The sequence below is a fragment of the Schistocerca nitens genome, chromosome 7 (assembly GCF_023898315.1).
Source record: "Schistocerca nitens isolate TAMUIC-IGC-003100 chromosome 7, iqSchNite1.1, whole genome shotgun sequence".
NCBI classification, from domain to species: Eukaryota; Metazoa; Arthropoda; class Insecta; order Orthoptera; family Acrididae; genus Schistocerca; species Schistocerca nitens.
The window spans coordinates 566,062,259-566,088,705 of NC_064620.1; the positions used below are offsets into that span (position 1 = coordinate 566,062,259).

At 37.3% G+C, this 26,447-nt stretch overlaps 1 protein-coding gene across 3 annotated transcripts in view; it reads right to left on the reverse strand.

Annotated features, from left to right (window-relative positions):
• The window catches only part of LOC126195077 (THO complex subunit 5 homolog), a 158,826-nt gene extending 143,538 nt beyond the window's left edge, over positions 1-15,288 (reverse strand). For 2 of the 3 annotated variants that reach the window (XM_049933536.1, XM_049933535.1), the window contains exons 1-2: positions 15,141-15,288; positions 14,554-14,903 (exon numbers count right to left, since the gene is read on the reverse strand). In XM_049933536.1, the coding sequence (XP_049789493.1) occupies positions 14,554-14,903; positions 15,141-15,239 (449 nt within the window). In that variant the 5' untranslated portion in view covers positions 15,240-15,288. The remainder of the gene's footprint in view (positions 1-14,553; positions 14,904-15,140) is intronic. The other variant, XM_049933537.1, reaches the window with a different exon arrangement.
• Positions 15,289-26,447: the final 11,159 nt, after the last annotated feature.

The window sequence follows — 26,447 nt, forward strand, 5'->3', positions numbered from 1 at the left end:
TTAATCATGTGGACAGTATAATGAGTCGACAGAACAGTCTTGTTTATATCATGAATGTATTAAACAATATAATTTATTTATCTATAAAAAAACACCTGCATATTTTTTTCACTCATTACATACAGTATTATTTTCTGGGGGTCTGAGGAAACAAATCTACTCAAAACTTCTAGACTACAGAAAAAGGTTAATGGAGCCATGGTGGGGGCTAAAATAAATAATACTGAAAATCTCTACTTGAAAACCCAAACCCAACATCCATTCCAAGTATATTAATACAAATTTTCATTTTTTCAGAGTTAAACTCACAAATTTTTGGGAGCCAATCATCCCTGCATCAGTGTACGACACTGATCAAGCTACATGTTTTTGCCACACACAAACAGTGGAAGAACACTTTAAATGGGCACGAAATTTATAGATAAAATTTGGAAGTGTAAATCTGACCTAAATCCAAAAAATACTGAAGCAGGTCTAGAAAAACACCCTCACAAGCAAGTGCTATTATAGTGTAGGAAATTTCTTGAATGGTAATCATTTAAAACTGGTATCTTTAATAGCTATATGTGTCCACTAATATAATCAACCATGTCTGCTGACTGTTAATATGAGTTGTCGCAACTGAGACAACAAAGACTGAATGACAGAGCATGGAATATCAGAAGTTTGAACATGACAGGGAAGCTGGGAAACCTGAAAATGGGAAAGTAAAGGTGAAGTGTGTATATAGCGGAAATCCCAAGAAGTTAATGTTTTATGGTCAGATGAATACAGAATAATATCAACAGCTCTACAAAATGTTAAAATGAGTGCAGGGTACTTTACGAATAGGAAGGTAGGGCACAAAATTAGTTACTATGACCAGTTCAGTGATAGGGTAGTTCTCAACAACAATCGACAGCAAACCAATGCCAACAAAACGACTTCTGATATACATGCTGACATCAAAAGCAAAAGGTGAAGAGACAAAGAAAGTGTAAAACATATGAAGATATTGAAAGGGAAACTCAATGTAAAGGATTTATAATCTAATAATCATTGGAGACTAGTACAATGTAGTAGGGGAGGAAACAGAAGACAGAGTTTTTGGAGAATGTGGGCTTGGTAATAGGATTGAGAAAGACTGTGTTCTGTCTCAAATTCTAGTTAGTGATAACAAATATTGGCAATGGCAAGGAATGCGTTTCTGAAGAAGAGAAATTTGTTAACATCGAGTACTGATTTAAGTGTCAGGAAATCGTTTCTGAAAGTATTTGCATGGAGTGTAGCCATGTATGGAAGTGAAACGTGGACGATAAATAGTTTGGACAAGAAGAGAATAGAAGCTTTTGAAATGTGGTGCTACAGAAGAAAGCTGAAGATTAGATGGGTAGATCACATAACTAATGAGGAGGTATTGAATAGAATTGGGGAGAAGAGGAGTTTGTGGCACAACTTGACTAGGACATGTTCTGAGGAATCAAGGGATCACCAATTTAGTACTGGAGGGCAGCATGGAGGGTAAAAATCATAGAGGGAGACCAAGAGATGAATACACAAAGCAGATTCAGAAGGATGTTGGCTGCAGTAGGTACTGGGAGATGAAGAAGCTTGCACAGGATAGAGTGGCATGGAGAGCTGCATCAAACCAGTCTCGGGACTGAAGACCACAACAAAAACAAATATTGTACACTGTTTAAAAATTACATGAGGCGGAGGTGTACCTGGAAAAGACCTGGAAACAAATGGTCAGATAGAGACTCTGAAATCAGATATTGCACTGTAAGGCATACACACGAGCAATACAGACTTTGACCACAATTTGTAAAGATCAGAAGTAGACAAAAATTTAAGAGGATCATCTAGAAGAATCAATGTGGAAAGAACTGGGATACTGCAGTGGTGTGGAATGATGAGGTGCATTTGAAATTCTCTAAGGCTGTAGATACTGCAATAATGAACACAGTAGGTGTTTCAGTTGAAGACAAATGGACATCTCTATAAAGTGGGCACAAGTTGGAAAGATAAAAAGAGGTACACGAAACGTTAACTGTGAAGAAAGCTTGAGTAACAGAAGAAACATTTTAAGTGATATGACAAAAGAAATCAGTACTAAAATATTCAGGGAAAGACAGGAATACAGCACTATAAGTCATTTAGGAGCTGTAGGGAAGCCAAGGTAAAATGGCCCCAGGAAAAATGTGAAGAAATCCAAAAAGAAATGGTTGTTGGAATGATTGATTAAGCACACAGAGAAGTCAAAAGCGCACACAGAAGTCACAACAACCTGTGGTGAAATTAAACACAAGGCCGTCAATATTAAGACTGCAATGACAATTATGCTGTGAAACACAGAAAAGAAAATGGGTCAAGAAGTACACTGAGGGCCTTTATGAGATGGAACAACTTGTCTGATGGCATGATACGAGTAGAAATGGGAGTTGATATGGAAGACATAATGAAGCCAGTATTAGAGTTACTTTATCAGAACTCTGAAAGACTTGTCTGCAGCTCGTGGTCTAACGGCTAGCGTTACTGCCTCTGGATCATGGGGTCTCGGGTTCAATTCCCAGCGGGGTTGGGGATTTTCTCTGCCTGGGGACTGGGTGTTTGTGTTGTCATCATTTAAACCCCCCCCCCCCCCCCAACCACCACCCACCATCCTTTTGTGACAGTGGCTAGATTGGATTTGTAAAAATTGGGGTTTTGTACAGGTGCTGATGACAGCGTAGTTGAGTGCCCCAAATCTCGTCTGAAAGACTTGTGATCAAATAAGATAGCAGAGATAGACAACATTCCCATGGAATTTCTAGAGGCACTGCAGGAGGTGACAACCAGATGACTATACAAATTGGTATGTTGAGTCAATGAGACAGGAGATGTACTATCTGACTTTTGGAAAAATATAATCCACAACATCCTGAAGATAGCAAGGGCAGTGAAGCATAAGAACTATTGCACACAGCATAAGAACTATTGCACAATCAGCTTAGCATCTCATGCATCCAAGTTACTGACAAGAATAAATGCAGAAAAATGGAAAAGAAACTCGATGAGTTGTTAGACGAGGATAAGTTCGCTTTAGAAAAGGAAAAGACAAAGAAGAGAAAGTCCTGGCATACTTCACAAAGGAAGCAAGACTTATGAGAAATCAATGTACATTCATTGAATCTGTTGACCTGGAAGAAGTGGTGTTTGACCACGTAATCAGTAAGACGTTCAAAATTCTGAGAAAAATAGGAGTAACGTACATGGGAAGACAAGTAATATGCAACATAAGAACTAAGAGCAAACAATAATAACAGAAGGCCAAGAACGAAGTGCTTGGATTAAAGATGTAAGAAATGGATGCACACTTTCGCTCCCACTGTTCAATCTACACACTGAAGAAGCAATGAAGGAAATAAAAGAAAGGTTCAGGAGTTGGATTAAAATTCACTGAGGAAATTGTTATACTCAGTGAAAATGAAGAAGAATTACAGGAACTGTTGAAAGGAGTGAACAGTCTAATTAGTACAGAATATGTACTGGCGGTAAATAAGACAGACAAAAGTAATGAGTGCAGAAATAAAATTAGCAAAAAAATTAAAATAAAAATTGTAACATGAACTAGATGAAGTTGAGGAATTCTGCAAAACATGACACATGAACCACAGAGGGAATTAAAAATAAGACTAGTAGAGGCAAAGGAGACATTACTGGCTATTTGAAGTCTGCCACTATCAAATACAATCCTCAATTAAGGAAAAGATTTCTGAGAATGTATGTTTGGGGTGCAGTGTTGTATGGTAGTGAATCATGGACTGTGGGAACAACAGAAAAGAAAAGAACTGAAGCATTTGTGAAATGGTGCTACATAAGGATGTTGAAAATTAGGTGAACCGATAATATAAGGAATGAACAGGTTCTCCACACAATCAGCAAGAGGAACATGTGGAAAAACACGAACAAGAATGTACTGGATGATAGGACCTAAGATATGTTAAGGCATCATGGAATAACTTCTACAGTATTAGAGAGAACTACCAAAGGGAAAAACTGTACGGAAAGGCAAGAGATTGGACTACACCTAACAATTAACAGAGAACGAAGAGTTGAAGTACCACTCTCAGTAAAGAGGTTGGCACAGGAGAGAAATTCATGGTATGCAGCATCAAACCAGTCAGGAAGCTGACAACCTTTTAAAAGAAGAACAGGAAGAAGAAGAAGATGAAGACGAAACTTTCCATACAGTGCACTCTAATTTGTTAAGGCTTGATGAAAGCTTTTGCAATGTTTCCGGATACAGCTGCTTACAAAAACTGTAGGACACCCAATTTATATTTTTGTATGGCCCTTAATAATGAGATAGCCATGATAACTTATTGCTAAAGAATGGCCTGACGAACTGAAATGCTCACTGACTTCAAACAACTGGTTATGTAGATAAACCTCACGACGGGGATGCACACCTGAATCTGATACAATGCAAAATGCAAATTTTCAAAGGAAACAAACTGACAACCATGGTTCAAGGCCTGGAGTTTTTACTTCCAAATGGATCCCTGGCATTGCTGCTTCATAGTTCACCTTATGTGGAACTGACATGGAGGCAAAAGTTGTCTATTTGTAGTGATAATAATAGCTACAATATCATTAACTGTGAAGACAATGAAGATGACACTTGAAACTGATTGCTGAGGAATTCCACTCTACATTATCTACATATAGGTTGTTGAAAGAGAGGGGTTGGACAGAAATATGAATACATCTGAAATACAACACATTACCCTGTCTAACAGCCGGCACGGTAGCTCAGCGTGTTCGGTCAGAGAGCCGGTTGGCCTCTGTAATAAAAAACTGAGTGGAAAGATCAACCACCGAACTTGAACAGGATGTCTTGCGACGTCCGCAACGACCAAACACAACGATAAAAAAAAAAAAAAAAAAAAAAAAAAAAAAAAAAAAAAAAAAAAAAAAAAAAAAAAACGGTGTAGGAAATGGATGGGATTCAAGACAGCTCCCAGTCATCTCAGAATGGATAAACACAGGTTCTGTGTGGTTCTCACGGTAACGCTATATTATTCTTCCTGCAAAACTGTGGCTAGGTCCAATAATGATGTGGAGCCGGATAATGATCGTGCACCCTTATCGCCAATGGCTCAAAAGTATGGAGATCTGGTGACTGCGGTGGCCAAGGGAGATAGGACAATTCATCCTTGTGCTCACAAAACCAGTCCTGAGTCCTGGACGATGTGAGCTGTGTGAACAGGGGTCATGTCATCTTGGAACACAGGATCAACACTGGAGAACAAACAGTGTTTACCAATGGATGGACCTGGTCAACTAAATTGGTCAAATAACCATTGGCAGTAATGTGACATTGCAGAGTAATCGTGGGGCCCATGGGATAATGTGATATGGCTGCCCAAATCAGCACCGAAGCCCCTCCATGTTGCATTCTTGGGACGTAAACTCTGCCGGAAGTTGGAAACAGTGTGGCTTCGGCATATCACTGATAAGTAGTTTTGGAATTTCAGCTCACTCTGCAATTTCCTGCTTACGGAGCCTCCTTCATGTTATTTTGGTGCTGACACAATTTGACAGTGCAGCATTTATTTTTAGTTCTTTAGTGACTTTTGCAGCTGTTGTCCTCTTACTTTATGTCACAATCCTCTTCAATGACCATGCCTCATGGTCATTCAAACCACATTTTCATTTGTATTGTGACTTACTGGATGATGTCATTCCACTTTCTTCAACATGATGCCTCTTGAAACACTACACACTTCGGCTATCTTGGTTACAGAAGCACAGACCATACAAGTACTAACCATTAGCCCAAGTTCAAACTCGCTTAACTCCGACATAATGCACACAGAACCTCACAGAACACTGATCTGAACAAGACTGACACTTACAACTTATTGAGGGCATTGCACAGGTGTTGTCAGTGGTCAAATACAACAGCACAACCTGCAGGGTTGGCAAGGACCTGCATTTATGTTCAAGTATGCATTTCTTGTAGCATTTCCATATTTTTGGCCAACAACAGTACAGAGCCTACATACCTGAATCCAGTTGGTACCATTTGTCTCCCGATGATCAAAGAACATGGCAATATGGTGTCAGGATTGCACAAAGGCATTTCATAGTGCGGATAGTGATCTATGACTGACCAGAATTTTTGATACAGCTTTGAATGGCATAATCAGTCAGGCAGAGGGGGTTACCTTCATAGTCTCAGATGTTACTGGATTTAGCATACGAAACACATACTTTTTCTTTTCTCCAAAAAAATTCCTGCCCAAGATACAGCCCTCCAAAGATGACACTGTGAACACCATTTTGAAGATGCCAACTTCAGAAAAAATTTTAAAATGCTTTATCTGTGTAACAGTTCTAGATATTTTGTTAGGGTCTTTTTATTTGAAAGATAATTGCTTTAGGCCTTTGATTAGAATGGTATCCTCCATTTGGATATATCTGTCAAAAGTTCTTTTACTGTTGCCACTCAAATTTTTTTTATAATTTACAGAAAAAAAATTTTTCTGTTGATTAGTACCACATAGTACTATATTCTCTGTAAAGAAGAGCTTCCACTTTTAAGTTGGACATGTTTTATTTTTAAAACTAATTTTTTTCAGCTTTCAAGGGTAATTTATGTCTTTGCTGAAGTTTTTTCTTACTAATTTCTTTGTTACAATGTTTATTACTATTGTGTTTGTTGCAGTTATTTCTTTCCACTTTCATTGTTGCAGATATTTCTCACTCTTTGTTGTAGCTTCTTGTCATGGTTGTTCATTGCAAGTTTCTGTACTGTAATTGTTCAGTGCTAATTTGTTTACTGCAGAGGCTTCTAAGAAATGTGAGACCATCCAGTGAGTTTTGTGTTTTGTGAGGATTTTGTCAGTTGACACTGCTGCAGAGTGTTTTGTGAAAAGGTCTGTTTGAAATGTCTTCTGACTGGGGCCATAGGAGAGTAAAGTGTGCTGACTATTTGCATATCCATAATAGAGTGATATATAATACAAACAAAAACCAGACTATGTTTAGGTTGGGAATAAGTCTTCTCATTTGAAGACTGTTTCAAAGTGAAGATGTTTCAAAGTGAAGATGTTTCAAAGTGAAGATGTTTCAAAGTGAAGATGTTTCAAAGTGAAGATGTTTCAAAGTGAAGATGTTTCCAGTGATGACTTTTTGTGTTCTAAATGTTTTGACAGAATTACAACAATGATAGTATCTGAACATTTAAGTAAAGCCTCCCATGGTGGAAATGATGCAGATTTTGCATCAATAGAGGAAGAATTAAATACCCTGAATCAGTCAACTACAGAGTAAGTGTTAGACCAGTTAAGAAACCGTGGTCTGTGAATTTGAGTCATAAGCTCTATGCATCAAGAAAGTGCGGAGAAATTACTAAAGCTATGGATGAATACACTACAGCAAAACTGACCACACTCTTGAAAGTAGAAATTCCATCTTCAGAAGAAAATAAACCAAAGCACTCTTGCACCTCTCCTCAGAAATTTTTCACAAATATCAATTCGGCTGTTGAATATTGTGCATCCTACAGCAAAATGGTACAAGTTTTAACTATTGTCTCCCATGTACTCTTATACTGATGGAACGTGGTTCAAAATTCTTTTCTTTGAAAATGTCCCTGAAATAATAGTTGCACCTTTTCAATGTAGGATGCACAATATTCAACAGCGGAATTGATATTTGTGAAAAGTTCCTGGCAAGAGAGCTATGGTTCATCTTCTTCTGAAGATGGAATTTCTACTTTGAAGAGTGTCGTCAGTTTTGCTGCAGTGTATTCATCCATAGATTTAGTAATTTCTCTGCACTTTATTGATGCATAGAGCTTATGACTCAACTTCACTGACCACAGTTTCTCAACGGGACTAACACCTACCTTGGTGGTTGACTGAATCACGGTATTTAATTCTCTCTCTATTGATGCAAAATCTGCACCATGGGAGGATTCACCTTGTTCAGATACTATCATTGTTGTAATTCTGCCAAAACATTTAGAACACGAAAAGTCATCACTGGAAACACTTTCACTTTGAAACAGAGTCATCAGATGAGAACTCTTCTTCCCAACCTGAACAATGTCTGTTTTTTCATTTGTCGTATGTATCACTCTTTTATGGATATGCAAATAATCAGCACACTTCACGCACCTGTGGCCCCAGTCAGAAGACATTTCAAACAGTCCTTTTCACAAAACACACTGCAACTGTGTCAATTGGCAAATTCCTGGAGAAAACACAGAACTCACTGGATGGTCTCACCTTTCTTAGAAGCCTCTTTAGCAAACCGATTAGTACTCAACAACTACAATACAGAAACCTGCGATGAACAACCATGACAAAGAAACTGACAAGGAACTACAACAAAGAGTAAGAAATATCAACAACTATGAAAGTGTTGTTATTATGTGGTCTTCAGGGTTTGGTTTGCTGCAGCTTTCCATGCTACTCTATCCTGGGCAAGCTTCTTCATCTTTAAGTACCTACTGCAACCTACATCCTTCTGAATCTGCTTAGTGCATTCATCTCTTGGTCTCCTTCTACGATTTTTACCTTCCACACTGCCCTCCAATACTAAACTGGTGATGCCTTAGAACATGTCCTATCAACTTATCCCTTCTTGTAGTCAAGTTGTGCCACAAATTTCTCTTCTCCCCAATTCTATTCAGTACCTCTTCATTAGTTATGTGAGCTACCCATCTAATCCTCAGCATTCTTCTGTAGCACCACATTTTGAAAGCTTCTATTCTCTTCTTGTCTAAACTATTTATCGTCCATGTTCCACTTCCATACAGGGCTACAATCCATACAAATACTTTCAGAAAAGACTTCCTGACACCTAAATCTACATTAGATGTTAACAGATTTCTCTTCTTCAGAAACGCTTTTCTTGCCATTGCCAGTCCACATTTTATATCCTCTCTACTTCAACCATCATCAGTTATTTTGCTCCCCAAATTGCAAAACTCATCTACTACTTTTAAGTGTCTCATTTCTTAATCCAATACCCACAGCATCACCTGATTCAATTCGACTACATCCCACTATCCTCATTTTGGTTTTGTTGATGTTCATCTTATATCCTCCTTTCAAGACACTGTCCATTCCGTTCACCTGCTCTTCCAGATCCTTTGTTGTCTCTGACAGAATTACAATGTCATCGGCAAACAACAAAGTTTTTATTTCTTCTCCATGAATTTTAATTCCTACTCCAAATTTTTCTTGTGTTTCCTTTACTGCTTGCTCAATATATAGACTGAATCACATCGGGGATAGGCTACAACCTCTGCTTCTCTTTCATGCCCCTCGACTCACATAACTGCCATCTGGTTTCTGTACAAATTGTAAATAGCCTTTCACTAAGAGAGTATTCCAGTCAACATAGTCAAAAGCTTTCTCTAAGTCTACAAATGCTAGAAATGTAGGTTTGACTTTCCTTAACCTATCTTCTAAGATAAGTCATAGGGTCAGTATTGCCTCACATGTTCCAACATTTCTAGAGAGTGAAAAGAAATAACTGCAGCAAAAAAAGGTGATAAGAAAAAACTACAACAAAGACAACAGAAATAAACATTGTAACAAAGAAATTAGTAAGAAACAACTTCAGCAAAGACATATATTACACTTGAAAGTTAAAAAAATGATTTTTTTAAAATAAAGCTGTCCAACTTAAAAGTGGAAGCTTTCTTTTTCAGGGAATATAGAATTATATGGTACTAATCACAGGAAAAAAAGAGAAAAAAATAAAAATTTTATGGATTGGCATTTAAAAAAAAAAAATTCCATAAATTATACAAAAAGTTCGGAACACTAAAGTAAAAGAACTTTGAGAGATAAGTCCAAATGGAGGATTTCTTTGTCATCATAAAGCAGATAAAAAAACTGTTGCAGAGATATAGCATTTTACAATTTCTTCCAAAATTCGCATTTTTCAAAATGGTGTTCGCAGTGTCATCTTTAGAGGCCTGTATCTCAGGGCACAATTTTTTTTTTTTTTTTTTTTTTTTTTGAGGGGGGGAAAAAAAAGCCTGTTTCTTACTTATTCCTCAATGCTAAATCCAATAACATCAAAGACTATGAAGGTAACCCACCTGCCTGAAGTGATATGGATTATGCCACATAAATTAAGGTCCTAAAACTGATAAGAGCTGAAATTTGCCAAAAAGGGCAAGAAGAAAACCATACATATCATAAATGTTCTTAGTGTTATATATGCTGCCATTATTTAGGAACATTTTGTCATCATCTGTTTTTCCAATTAACTTCACCCTTTTGAGGAAAGAAATAATTTTGACAAACACCAGTTTTGGACTGACAATAAATGTGCAAGCAGATCCTGAACTTCAGTCACAGTCATGAACATACCGATTTTGTATTCGCCAACTTTGTGTGCATAGAAAATTGTGCTCCGTTTGCGGGATTATTCATTTCTGTCACATTTATTGGAGACAATTATCTAACAGTCAATATAATCCTTAAATGTGAAATGCTCTATTCCAAAATGTGATACATTTGATTCCTGGAACTGATTGTAAAATTTAGTGTTGCTTCATGCCATTCAAGGACAGGTGGAATACTGAGTTGGTTCAATGGCAAAGAAGCAATCAGCCAACATTGGTGAAATCAGAATTTATGGATCCTGTCTGCAAAGTATGGCCAAATGCTTTGTAGCCGAAAAACAGTTTCAGGCTTAAGAAAAGCATTAATTTGTCCCTACAAAAGGTGATCAGAGTATCCTGTTCACTGACTGGATACCAAAAAAGTTCAGAAATATAACAAGCAAGGCAAAACAAAATTGAATGAACTAATTAATGTCACTGGTGGTAGTCTTGAGGTGGATCACACCCCTTCTTAAAATGATACCACACCACCTTGTTGTGATGGAGGAGCAGTTGAAGCTATTAGTTCTTTAAGAAGTAGTATAATCTCTATTTGCAAGAGAAAATCTGCAGCAAGTTCTGAGAATTTTCTCTTTCAGAGCGTAAAAAAGGTGATGAACCTGAGTCGACAGAAACATCCGATCCCACGCGTCGGCTTTGACCCGTGACGTAAGGGTGTTGTCGCGTGTGACGTCATGACGGCGCAGAGTTTGGTTTGTGAGTGTGGCGTATTTGTAGATGTCATCGTGTTGTGGTTTCTTGTGCTCTCTGGTGGTATGCTCAGGGTTTTCGTTTGTGTGGTGTAATGGGCTCAGTTTGCTTTTGCTCATTATCCAGAATTGTTCGAGTGTTGGCAGTGTGTGTAGTGGAATTCGTTTCAGTGAGTTAACGATTTTGTGTGAAGTTAATTTAGTGTTGTTCGCTGTACGTCGTGTGATAATTTTAGTAAAATTAATTGATTGTTGTGTTTGTTCAGGAATGGATATGACGAATAAAATTAACAGTGCGCAGGTCAAGGGAAGTGTTAGATCCCAATGTGTGGCTGTGTATGTTGGTCTTGGTATCGGGAGGCCAAGGGAAGTGTTTGATCCTAATTTATGGGATCGGGAGCTGCTGTTGAGCTGTATAGGTCAAGGGAAGTGTCCAATTCCAGATGATTTTTGTGTTTAATGGTATTTGGGGAGTTTTGTGATGTCTGTTTTTTTTCGTCGTTTTGTGTGGTTTTGTATGGAGGTGGATGTCTAAATTTGTTTATATTTAGTTTGCCCCCACCAAAAAACACCCTATTTCCCGCGCTTGTCCCGTTAGTGTCATTAGGCTTTTTGTGGAAAGTGTGTGTGTTTTTCGATGTATTTTCGTCCTCATAATGTGTACGCAACGACTTTATATGCGTCATATTGGAATCGTGGTTTATGGTCGTTTCCGCCATATTTGTGACGTCATGGGTCAAAGCAGATGGGCGGGATCGGACGCTTCCGTATTTCCATGAACCTGTGGCCAAGTGCAATCAGACAGACCCATAATCACAGATAAAACCTCAGAGGACTACACCAAACTCACTGCTGAGAAAGAAAAGCCTCCAAACCAAAAACTGAGTTAACCAAAAGGCAAAGCTATGCCTTTGACAAAAGCTATGTCAAGTATACAAAACGGGAACTGAGGAGACCGATTCCAATTCTGACATCTCTTTGAAGAGCAACCACAGCCATTTCAAAGGACACATCCCGGAATCTACCTGGGAGTCATTTTGGAAAAGCATGGAAAACCTAAATATGGATGGCTGGACAGGAATTTGATCTGCCTTCCTCCCAAATGAGTGTCGAGTGTGCTAACCAATGTGTCACCTCACTTGGTGAGGAGTAGAAAAGAGGAAGTCACACAGCTACACATATTTCTGTACCATACAAAATGTACTGTGAAATGATCTGTAAGTTGTGGCTCTACAGTTTGAGGCAAGGACAGACTAATTTTTACATTAAATGACTTTTTTCTTATAAAAAACAGTGTTGTGACAGGGAAATAGCTAATTGCTCATGTTGCTACTGGGATGGGATATATGAGATGAGGAATCTACTTTGTGTTGAATGGTCCTGTTGATGTCCATGACAAAAAAAAAAAAAAAAAAAAAAGATTTTCTTACATTATTATTGTTATTCTTTACTTTCTTGGACGTTAAGTCTGGTTAAAAATGGAAAGTGACGCGGACCTTGATTGGACGTCACTTCCTTTTAACTGTATGGTATGTGTTATATTGCATTTAGGAACTTTCGGGTAATTGAACATGTATCAATAATTACTGATTTCTGTAGTTGTATATGTAAGTTTGGATGTAGCTGTATTGCATTGATGTACTGGTGGATATTGTGTGGTATGACTCCTGTAGTTGATAGTATAATTGGTATAATGTCAACTTTATCCTGATGCCACATATCCTAGACTTCCTCAGCCAGTTGGATGTATTTTTCAATTTTTTCTCCTGTTTTCTTCTGTATATTTGTTGTATTGGGTATGGATATTTCGATTAGTTGTGTTAATTTCTTCTTTTTATTGGTGAGTATGATGTCAGGTTTGTTATGTGGTGTTGTTTTATCTGTTATAATAGTTCTGTTCTAGTATAATTTGAATTCATCATTCTCCAGTACACTTTGTGGTGCATACTTGTATGTGGGAACGTGTTGTTTTATAAGTTTATGTTGTAAGGCAAGCTGTTGATGTATTATTTTTGCTACATTGTCAGGTCTTCTGGGGTATTCTGTATTTGCTAGTATTGTACATCCGCTTGTGATGTGATCTACTGTTTCTATTTGTTGTTTGCAAAGTCTGCATTTATCTGTTGTGGTATTGGAATCTTTAATAATATGCTTGCTGTAATATCTGGTGTTTATTGTTTGATCCTGTATTGCAATCATGAATCCTTCCGTCTCACTGTATATATTGCCTTTTCTTAGCCATGTGTTGGATGCGTCTTGATCGATGTGTGGCTGTGTTAAATGATACGTATGCTTGCCATGTAGTGTTTTCTTTTTCCAATTTATTTTCTTCGTGTCTGTTGATGTTATGTGATCTAAAGGGTTGTAGAAGTGGTTATGAAATTGCAATGGTGTAGCCGATGTATTTATATGAGTGATTGCTTTGTGTATTTTGCTAGTTTCTGCTCGTTCTATAAAGAATTTTCTTAAATTGTCTACCTGTCCATAATGTAGGTTTTTTATGTCGATAAATCCCCTTCCTCCTTCCTTTCTGCTTAATGTGAATATTTCTGTTGCTGAATGTATGTGATGTATTCTATATTTGTGGCATTGTGATCGTGTAAGTGTATTGAGCGATTCTAGGTCTGTGTTACTCCATTTCACTACTCCAAATGAGTAGGTCAATATTGGTATAGCATAAGTATTTATAGCTTTTGCCTTGTTTCTTGCTGTCAATTCTGTTTTCAGTATTTTTGTTAGTCTTTGTCTATATTTTTCTTTTAGTTCTTCTTTAATATTTGTATTATCTATTCCTATTTTTTGTCTGTATCCTAGATATTTATTATTATTATTATTTTGTATTAGTGTCATATTTAAGCAGTAATTGTAAACAGTTCCTACCAAATGTTGGTTGGCTCAATATTACTTAAAATAGAAGAAATAAATAAAGAAATTTTTGTAGTTCACTCTGAAATAAGTATCATGCCATAAATGTTTCAAAAATGTTCTCCGCAGAAAAATTCCAGTCAGCAAATACATATATATGACTTTCAGTTCTCTATTTCATTTCGGAGACATCAACCGTCTATATTCGTTATACAATAAGAACGTCAGTCTTGTATGGTATTCTGGACCAACCATATCACATCTATGAGTTCCAGTCAGTAAAACAAAGCAGTGCACTAGTCTACATTTGTAACTTTACAGAATTAAATATACTTTCATTTTAAAACAACTTATACTTTATTATTAACACGTTTTTCAACTTTTAAAAAATACAAACAAGCTTTGTTGTATTGCACCATGTTTAGGGCACTTGACCGTTCTAAAAATGCAAGGGGTCCACTATGTAACTATCGCTCTTGAATTAAACTGGTGATGTAAGTTGTTATAATACTGCTCAAGGTAAAAATTTTACGTCAGGTCTTACTATATCTATATAAAACGGGGCGCTGGAACAAGAAAGTTTAATTACATGATAGTACTTACTTGAACTGGAGGCATTTTGTAACTTCTTTCTTCACGTGTAGAATTTCATACAGAAGGTTCTGCAGCTGGAGATGATAGCTATCTAGCTGTTGCTTAGCTTTATACAGTGTCTCTCTTGATTGCTTGGTTCTAAACTTTTCTAGACGATTCAACTTTTTCAAAAGAACGAACAACAAACATCCTTGTATTCTTTTCTCATTTATTTTATCGGCGGCCTGACTGCCCTGGGTCTTTAGCTCGCTAATCTCAACCATTAAGTTACGATATTCATCGCATATTTCATAAAACCGTTTCCTGTCATATGTAGCATCCCTCAGTTGTGCTTCCGTCTCTTCAAATTCAATGACATTCTGCAAATATACACGATATAGTAAGACGGGCATGTAAATTCAAAACAATAGTCTTATGTGACAGTCAAGAATATGATTGGTTGCAAAAGGCATATGTTTCGAAACAGATCTGAGGTTGAAATATTTAACTTCACTCGAGCAAACGTTGTCATTTCGTGGAAATGCAAAATAAAATTAGTGTTGTTTCATTTCAGCTCATACAATAAAAAAGCGAAAACAGCAATTACTTCGTAATACCTTATATACATCCCCATCAGAAACTTTTACCGAACCTGATGAAGCACCAGAGGTACCCTTGCGACGTTTTTTAGGCGGTATATTATCCTTTTCGTTCATTCTCTCTTCCACAATTATATACACATGCTGTAAACACACAATGCAAAGTTTCTACCTAACGACAACAACTGCAGCACTCATACACTCTGATTGTGTATATACGAAAGATATATCGACCTTTGTATAGCAACCGAGTAATTAGGGTTGAAATCGTTAGATTTCCAAATTTTTTGCGAAAAAAACAGTAATAAGTTATTAGGACACAAGTCGAGTGCATTGAACAAATAAAGCAGGACCAAAATACTGCTTAATCAGAACAAATAGTCGTACAATGTATATGAACAGTGGCCCATTCGGGGAGGGAGGAGGTCTCGCCCACTTCCTCCACATTTCTAAAACTGAGAATTCCAGGGAGTGGAATCTCTCCTGAACTTGAGTATAACCGGATTCACACACGCGACAAAAGTGACTTCACAGCTAATGGTTGACTGCAGTTTCAATAAAGTTGTATGAGTGAACTCCCAGTTTTTAGTGGCGCAATCTAAGAGATGCAACTTCTCTCATGCCACGTAAAGTTCAACTTGGTTGTATTTTGTTGTGCCACTTTCCTTCCACTACTGCTCCCTGATAGCAGAACTTCGAAACACGAGCATTCTGTCGCAGTTACTGTGGAATAATTGCTGCTGTACTCCATTAATTTCAGTGTGTTTTCATTTCATTACTGGAAAAAGTGAAAACATTGGTCGGCACGTACACTTTCGAGCGTCTGGTACTACAAAAAGAACAACCTACAGTATGTTTCATCTTCTGCAGTAGTGTGTGTGTGTGTGTGTGTGTGTGTGTGTGTGTGTGTGTGTGTAGGGGGGGAGGCAATATTTAGAAATCAATGACGTTTCCCACAATCTGCAAAGATTTTTGGATGAAAAAATACATAAACTTAATATATGTAACCAAAAACATGTGTTGTATAAACTTCGTGAGACCAAACATAACATAAATTTCGGGTTATAAGTAGGAAATAGTTCCCGAGTCTAATGTAGCAGCTGCTAAACTAAAAATATGTTACTCGAAATGCCTATATCAATGAATACAATAAGATTCTAAAATCTTGGAAGAGTGATGTGTCTGCAGATGATATCAAGCAAACGACAAGCTCTGCAGCAAAACGCAAATTGGAGAGGAAGGAAAAAGTAAAAGAAAAGAGACGAGCACTCACCGTTCAGCAACAAATAACAAAGGAGGTAACGAATTCGATAACACTCAACACAGGTACATCTGACAGAAAAGAGAGGTGCACTCACCGTTGAACAACACGAGCAACAATTAACAAAGGTGGTAGTGAATTCGCAACACACAAACAGGTATGTCTGACGCCTTTACTTTAAATGAAGGATCAAATCCCCTTCTCCACAGGGGGACATTGAGGATAGCACTGGTTGGTAGGTCATCTAGCACACAACTTATCCAAGGGGTTAGGTTAGGTTAGTAGTGTTTAACGTCCCGTCGACAACGAGGTCATTAGAGACGGAGCGCAAGCTCTGTTTAGGGAAGGATGGGGAAGGAAATCGGCCGTGCCCTTTCAAAGGAACCATCCCGGCATTTGCCTGAAACGATTTAGGGAAATCACAGAAAACCTAAATCAGGATGGCCGGAGACGGGATTGAACCGTCGTCCTCCCGAATGCGAGTCCAGTGTGACTTATCCAAGAAAAGAGTAATATACTAGGGGAAAATACTTTCCAAAAAAATGTAAAGTTAATATATGATCAAAATAATGATAATGAATATCATACCACGAACCTACTATGCTGTCATAGTAGGAGGAGAGGTGATACTCCTACGTGGCGCGTCCCAGGTGGCGGATAGGGAAGTCCTCACCGGTTTACTGGCGGACTTGAGTGAAATAAAATAGCTCTCGCGGACCAAACACACCCTCTGCAGTTAACAACCGGAGTTGTAAATCGGAGCTTGCTCCAACTAAGGTTGACAACCTTCGACAGTCAAAAATGGAAAGGTCTTTGAGGAAAAAATTTCCACCGTCCTGCTCAAAAAGGCAGGAAAAGGCTACATCGGATTCGGTGGGTGGTCAACTAGAAGACAGCAACGAATCGGAGCATTTGCAACCATCCAAATGCACACTAAAACACAAAAAGAAGATTAAACATGAGCAAATAAATTATATAGCAACACACAACATAAACTCACTACTTCAGACCGGAAAACTCAAGGAGCTCACAGATGAACTAAATAAACAAAAAATTTTAATAACAGGGATCCAAGAAATGAGAAACACCACAGAGGACCCATTCGAATCACAAGGATACAGAATTTATAATGGGAAACCAGGACCGAGGGCAATGAAACAATGTCCCCAGTTTGGAACAGGGTTTTTAGTAAACATAAAAATAATAGATTCAGTAACGGATTTCCAAGCAGTATCACCAAGAATTGCGACTCTAAGCTTTAAAACAATGAATAAAACCTATACAATAATACATGCTCATGCCCCAACAAATGAAAAAAATTGTCTAACAAAAACAAAGGAAGAGGTAGATAAATTTTGGACCTTCTAGAACAAACTGTGAACAGAGTAAATAAAAAGAATGTAAAAATCTTATTGGGAGATTTCAATGCTCAGTTGGGAAAAGAAAGGAAATATAAAGATATAATTGGAAAATGGAGCCCACATAAATTTACAAACAAAAACGGTCAAAGACTTGTAGAACTCTGCAGGGAACACAACTTTATATCTAAATCAACATACTTTAAGAGGAAGCCAAGTAAACTTAAAACATGGAAACATCCAGACTGGAGGAAGGGCGAGTGGCAGCTAGACCATGTCTGTATGGACAAAAATTTTCATAAGGAGACCCACAATGTTAAAGTACTGAGAGGAGTAGACACAGGCTCAGACCATTATATGGTTAAAATTAAAATCAAATTCACATCGTTAAAGAAGAGGACCGGAAAAACTAATAAAATAAAAAGGAGGTTTGACCCACATCAGCTAATTAAAAATAATAAGTACCAACAAATAACACAAACCATCAAATTAACAGATGATCTAGAACAACTAGTGCCTAATCTTAAAAAAGAAGCAGAGAATCTAGCTCCCTTGAACCCACGAAGGAAACATGCATGGTGGACATCAGAATGTGACAAACTCCATGAAGATAGACACCAAGCATGGTTAAAGTTTCAAACACATAAAACTGAAGAAAATGCCATCAACCTAAAAAATGAAAGAAAAAAATTCACTCAAAATATTAGAAGAATCAAGAGAGGATTTCATAAAGATATTATAAAGTCTATAGAAGGTAATTGTCATAAAACCAACTCCAGGAACTACTACAAAATCTTTGGGAAACAACTACAACAATATGAGGCCCCCACACTAATACTGAAAGATGAAGATGGAAGAATGACACACAGTAACAAGGAAAATGCAGAAATCATGGCAAAAGCATTTTACAAACTTCTGAATTGCGAGGAACCCAAAGGACCCTTACAAATCAACATAAATACCCCAATAAAAACCAAACCTAACAAACTAGACCCTCCAACTTTCCAAGAAGTAGAAGAAATTCTTAAAGAACAAAAAATTATAAGGCATGTGGAGAAGATCAGGTTTTTGTTGAAATGTGGAAATATGCAAGTGACACAGTCAAGACCTCCTTACACATGGCTCTAACAAAAATTTGGGTAACAGAACAATTTCCCGAACATTGGACTACAGCTATCATCCACCCACTACACAAAAAGGGAGATAAGATCAACCCAGATAACTACAGAGGAATCTCTCTCCTAGATTGCACATATAAAATTCTATCCAAGATCCTATATGAAAGAATCAAGGAGCAATTAGAACAGGAGTTAGGGGAATATCAGGGAGGTTTCAGACCATGGAGAAGCTGTGCAGAGCAGATAATTAGTTTAAAATTGATTATGGCATACTACAAGAAACGGAACAAACCTCTGGCAATAACATTTGTAGATTTTAAGAAGGCATATGACTGTCTCCACAGACCTTCACTATTAAAAATTTTGAGAAATCTAGGACTCCATCCAAAACTAATTAAAATAATACAACTCACTCTAACCAACACCAAATCAAAAGTGAAGTTTAGAGGAGACATTTCGGAACCATTCCTCATAAAAACAGGCTTAAGACAAGGTGACTGCCTATCACCATTACTTTTCAACTGTGCACTGGAATACATAATGAGAGAATGGTACAAGGACAATCCAAAGAGGATAAGAATTGGAAGTGCAAAAGATGATATTAGCTTAAACTGCTTGGGATTCGCTGATGATCTTGCTCTCCTAGCCAACACCGTTCAAGAAGCCAGGCAACAAGTGAAATCACTACAAGAAATAGCAGGGAAAGTAGGCCTTAGAATATCATTTGAAAAAACGGAGATTATGCTAACTGATCCACCACTTGCAAACAAAATTACAAAAGGAGAACAGGAAATCAAAATTGTTGATAAATTTAAGTATTTAGGCGAAATAATAACATACAATCTAAATGAGAAGCCGTCATGGCAAAATAGAATAAAAAACTGAACTATGCAAATTACATTACCAAAACTACATACAACAAAAAAAGCCTATCTATAGATGCAAAATTAAAACACTATAAAACAGTTACACAACCAGAAATAACGTATGCAGCTGAAACTATCTTCAAAACAACTAATACAGCAGAAATTGACAGAATACTAAAAATAGAAAGAAGAATAATTAGGACATGTATAAATAAACAGTATAAAATAAATGGACATTGGAGAATAGCATCAAATGAAACAGTATATAAGAAAATAGAACCAGTCATGAGCACAATCAGGAAGAAACGCATCTCATTCTTTGGACATCTGATGAGAACTCCAGAAAACAGAATTAGTAAAAAAATAATACAAAAATTGTGGAATAGCAAGAGCGACATTAAATGGATCACAGAAATTAAGGAAGATATAAAAGAACTTCAAATTACAGTAGATGACCTAAAAAACAAGACAGAGAAAACCAGAATACTGCAAGACCCGCAAACCAGACTACAAATGAAAATCAATAAAAGGAGTACAGGAAGAGTTGTCTCAGATGAAGAAAGAAAGAAAATATCTGAAAGAATGAAGAAATATTGGGCAGACAGAAGAGCAAAACACCTTTCATATAAGAATAGCCTCTAATAATTATATTACCTAAATATATTAAGTTATTGTCAAACCAAATTGTATCCATTTGTAACAACTTGTTTAGAACTTTGTATTTTTGACTACAGTGGCTCAATGAAGGCCATAAAATAAATAATAATAAATGAATATCATAGCAACACAATAGGTATAGGAATTTGTTTAGGAACTTAACGGTAATCTAGATAAATACCATCCCATGGCCTCAGGGAAGATACTATTAATGTCAGATTCTGAGTACAAGAAGGAAATCACAAATATCAAGGTGATGGGAACAAACAGGACTTGTAATTATTTATCAACATGGGAAGCTGCAAACAAGTTTGTGGACGACAATCTGCTCCATCATAAACAGATGGTAGCACACATACCAAACCACAGGGCATGTTGGCAGAGAGTTATTACAAATGTAGAACCAGACTAACAGAGTTAGCGCTGAAAGACGCTATTCAATCTACAATTACAGTCACTTATGTAAGCAGAATTATCAAAAGAATAAGTAATTTAGAAATTAGTAGCTGCATACTGTGGCAAATGTGATGGTCACATTTGCATCACAGTTCCTACCAGAGTATGTGACAATATATGGGATGAAATATAATGTTAGGCCATGCACACCCCTAGTGAGGCAGTGTGTTAGATGCCTTCGATATGATTATGTTAGTAAGCAATGTTAGTCTGAGATTCGATGCAATCAATGTGGAGGAAACCATGAGATAACTCAGTGCACAAGTGAAATAACATGCTGTGCCCACTGTAAAGTGAACCATACAGTGAGAGGTAAGTCACCCCAATATATCTCAAACAGCAAGAGATTAAGAAAGTGTCAGCTACATACAATATATCCTTTAAGCAAGCTGAAGAATATGTTAGCCAAACACCTTACACTGCTGTGCCAGGGAATCTTGGTAGGAGTAAACTGGGGTGGGAGAAGGAGTTCCTCCTCCCTCCTCATAGACCTCTTTTTGCAAATGTAAAACTACCAATATCTCTTATTAAAAGAACCCGCATGGACCACAACCACACACCCCTGAACCACAACAGGCAATTGTACCAAGAGGGAAGCATAACAATATGGCAGTAATCAGAGAGCTTGTGGCTGGAGTAACAAGTCAAATAACACAGCTTACCCCATCAGGTAAAGATAGTTCGCATGAAGCTAATATATACAATGTAGTTGCTTCGATAGGATCAGAAAAAACTATGGACCAGAACAGAAACAGACCATACTTACATTCTGCTCATATTAACAGAATAATGGGTATTAAAGTTTTCCAGTGGAATGCTATATCATTATATGCTAATAGAGAGTTGCTCATTCGTGAACTTTATGCTAATGTCTGTTCTATAGCTGTTATAAATGAAACCTGGATTAAATCAAATATGTCAATTATGTATTGAGGATGTCAAGTAATAAGAGCACATCGAGAGGATGAGAAAGGTGGAGCAGCCACATTGATTAGTACAAAACTCAACTATAAACCAATTACTGTGCCACTACTTAACCTTGACTTCAAGCAATAACAGTAGAAGTACCGATCCTCCATTGCATCTGTATATCGTCCTCAACTTGTAGGAATTACGAACAGTGCATGCACACATTGTTGCAACACACACAAAAACACTTTCTAATCTGTAGGGAATTCAGTACCCACCACACAGCATGGGGGTGTCATATGAATGACAAGGCAGGTGAGCCCATAATGCCTTGCATTGATGATTATAACATGATCATATACAATGACGGATCTCTAACATTAAACCAAGAACTATGGATGAAACCAACTGCTGTTAATATAACGTTGACTTCTCTCTGTGTGAACCAAATAGCAGCAGTTCTGCAGGATACCATGGTATCAGATCATTTCCTTGCAACTATGAATGTACAGTGCAAGGAAAATAACAAGCAGAGATTATCAACAAATCGACTCAGAAAATGAGCAAAGCAGATTGGCATAAATATCACCAAAGTCTTGAATTAGAGGTAAAATCAATAGAAAAAAATCTGTCCCCTCACAGAATCTATACGCGACTACAGAACAGCATATAAAATGCAGCAAATGAATCTATTTCAAACCGACCTTTATCTACAAAAGTAAGACATCTGAGTAATGCATGGTGGAATGAATACCATATAAAGCAATACAAAATAGAGGGGCAGCATTAGCGAGTATGTTAAACAATAAAACATGAACAACTTCTTGCTCTATAAACAAAAGGCAGCTATAACCAAGAAAATACTGAAAGCCATCTAGAAGAGAAGTTGGATAAAATATTGTAATAGTTTGATCAAGAATACTAAAGCATCAGAGTATGCAGAAGGCTAACAGATTTAGGGATATCGCCCCTGCAGTGAACATTCAATTATATGAGTGTACAGAAGAATTCTATGATCTTATTTCCCTACAATAACTTATTCAGGAGACAAAGGGAAACTTCTGGAACTCACCATGTGCTAACTACACAGTTCAGGATTGACTAGTTGACATCAGTCATCATAGACTGCCCTAACACTGCCACAGGAATGGATCACATCATATATTTCATGATACAAAATGTACCAGACAATGCTGTAGAATTACTTCTTCAAATCTACAATGGAACCTGGATGCACCAAGAATTAATGTCAGAATGGAAGACACAGATCAGTCTCCATATATATATATATATATATATATATATATATATATATATATATATATATATATATATATATTAAAAAAAAAGAAAGAAAGAAAGATCCGTTACTGGCCACTTCCTGAAGACCGATTGTACTATCGTCATGTACAGCTAGAACTCTGGAAATAAACTAATAAAAAGGTGACTGGAATGGTGGGTAGAATCTTCATCCTTACTGGGTTGCAATTCGACCCCTGTAGAGATAGGAGTTACTTGGACATTTAAATATTAGTCTCCTCAGTGTTAGGTGGCTCTAGTGAGAGCAAATATACTGCAGCATTATTTTCTGATATCGCAAAAGCATATGATATGATTCAGACACATATACTATTAGATAAGTTACTACATTTAGGAGCTCCATCTCAGTTTGCAGAAGGTATCTCAACATTAATCAGTAGATATTAGAAAGGATACTAGATTCAAGGACCCACACGCACTGGACAGTGACAAGCCTTGAGGATCGATACTCAACCCACTACTATGTGCAATATATATCTATGACTTGGAATGAACAATAACTCAATGAGGTAGAATTATACGGTTTGCATATGACACATGTGTGTTTATTTCCTATTTGGTATTGCAGGAAGCTATGAACAACCTTACATAATCGAAAAAGAATCTAAGCTGATGGTTTAGTGGAAATGTCCTAATGATGGCACCAGAGAAATCCTTGGTAGTCATGTTCACTAGGAATGGTTTTGTGCCAAGAAATTGTTAAATGCGTGTAGACGATAAAATAATAAAATTTAAAGCACTTATTCGGTTCTCAGGAATAACACTGGGCATTAGCTTACTTGGATTGCACATATTAATACTTTAATCGAAACCAGTGAGCAAACACTAAATATTGTTCAATCACATACTGCAACACGCTGAGGGAGTGTGTCCTTCAGTGCTGCTGCTCCTATATCACTCCCTCATTAGATGAAAATTGGATTATGAAATACACAACTTGTTAAAATTTTTGAGAAGCCTGATAGACTGCAGTACCACTGTATATACACATGCTTAGGAGTGATGAAATTCACACCAACAAATGCACTCCTAGTGAAGACAAGAGATGCATTTCCATATAAGGAGGGAGATGCACATGGAACGATACATAGTAGAGAAATTATCATGCTTACAGCATCCAGTTCATCATATTCTATGGTTGTTCTGTCCTTTCCCTGGAAATTGCAGCAAAAAGCCTTTTAAATTCTTTTTGGCGTATAATGCCTTGGCAGATGAGCGCAAAGACATTTCCACAAGTGTATAGCGGCCTTTTTACCAATATGACTATTTTATCATCTGGGTTCCCTCCATCATTCCAAGTGATGGAGGGAAGTTTGATTTCTTGGAGACAATTACAGCACTACAAAGGCAACTGGTGGAAACAAGACAATGGGTAATTCACATATACACAGATGGATCAAAGACAACAGGAGAGAACAATATAGAATGTGCTATGTTCAGTCCACAACTGGAGAGAGCCCAAAAATATAAATAACCTCTACCTATCTGGCAGAAACAACCGCAATATTAAAGGCGATACAGTGGTGTATGAATCACAAATACATATCCTATGTGATATTATCAGACTCGAAAATACTGTAAGCAGTATGAAGTATAAAATTTTCAAAACCCACCAATGGATACCTATTCCAAGTCCGTTATTGGTATTATGAATGCCTTTATGTGCAGGAAAGCCCACTGTGAAATCCCAGGCAATGAAAAAGCAGTTCAATTGGCAAAGCAGGCTACGAGAAACAAGACACCACTAGACACAAAGCTTCCCTATATAGAATATGGACAACTTGTTTGGAAAAGGCCAGTCAAATCCTGCCAGGAAGAATTTCTGATGCAGACCTCATTATACTACAGAGGCAACTATATGCAAATAGAACCATGAGTTCCGAAATGACCTTGGTTTGAATACGTTTGTGTACCCCGACAAGCAACAGCCACATGAGGTAAAATAAGGCTCAGTTATATGACATTTACAGAGCATTTATAACAACTGTGTACAAACCAAACATCAGCCTGTGACTGTGATGATAATACTCAGGGAGAAACGAACCATATATTATCTCAGTTCAGAAAATATAGTGAGGTAAGGAACAAGTTTTTAGCATTTGTTATCAGGAATAAAACCCCACAGCCATTCACAGTCATGTCTTTGCTATATGAACCAAACATTAAAACCTATAATAAGATAATAGAATTTGTGTGTAACGGAGAGATAAATATATCAAGTCTGATAGTAGACTATAAGGGACAAGAGAAGCGAAGCTACACTAAACAGGTGTACACTGAATGAACAAAGACATTATTACACAGACGTGACTGAATGTGGTCTACCAGAAGTAAAAAAAAAGATATATCAGTTCTTTGGTTAGCAACCGTATAAACACGATCGCAATAGTTGTTTTCCTAAGTTTTTTTGTCATGAATACAGAAAGAACTCACTTAAGATACTTACAGGTTGTGTGAGTACAGTTTTTTAAATCGAGACCAGAACTTTGCACAGTCTGAATAGATTGTGGTGCAATAAATGTGGACAATGGATTATCTGGGAAGGAGGTGGTTCCGCCCTCCACGTTGAGTTACATACTCGCCATTTACAGCGCTGAAGCTGTTCTTAGTACGAGCAGAGGAAGTTGATTAATCGACAAAATTTGCGGGGAAAATGTAGGCTACACTGGAATCGATCGAGGAAGTGAGGGAGAAGCGACTAGCGATCGCTGCTCAACAACAGCAGCAACAAGAAACAAAGGAGGTAACGAATCTGACAACATTCAACATAGGTATGTCTGACACTTTTTCTTGAAATGTAGCGCCAAGTACTTTTTCCCACAGGGGGACTTTACTGCTGTCATTCAGTGTTACCTAATATAACAAACATCTACAAGAAACTAAAAAAGTGTGGAGGGTAATTACTATTGCAACAAATATGAATATATTCTATGATAAGAATAAAACCAATAGGTATCATATTGATACGATTGACTATGTTTATGTCTTTGTTAAGGGTCCCAGTGGCAATGTCAGTAAGCAACGTCCCATGGCTTTGGGGAAAGTAATGCTTACCTCAGATTGTGTATATAGACATACAATCACTAATCTGAAGGATGTTGGAAAGAATAAGGTTCAAACTGTCCTGCCAACAAGAGAGGCTGCCAATAAATCTATGGAAGACAACACTGTAAGTAACAAACAGATGGTAGCCCTCATATCGAATTACAGGATTCACCACCAGAGAGTTTGAAGAAATATGGAACTGAACTGTCAGAGACAGATCTGAAGGATGCTACTCAGTCTGCAGTTGCTGTTACACTTATGCATGGTATGATCAAACGAATAAATCACTTAGGTACAACAAGCAACCAGCCCGAGAAACGTATTGTCAGCTTTTC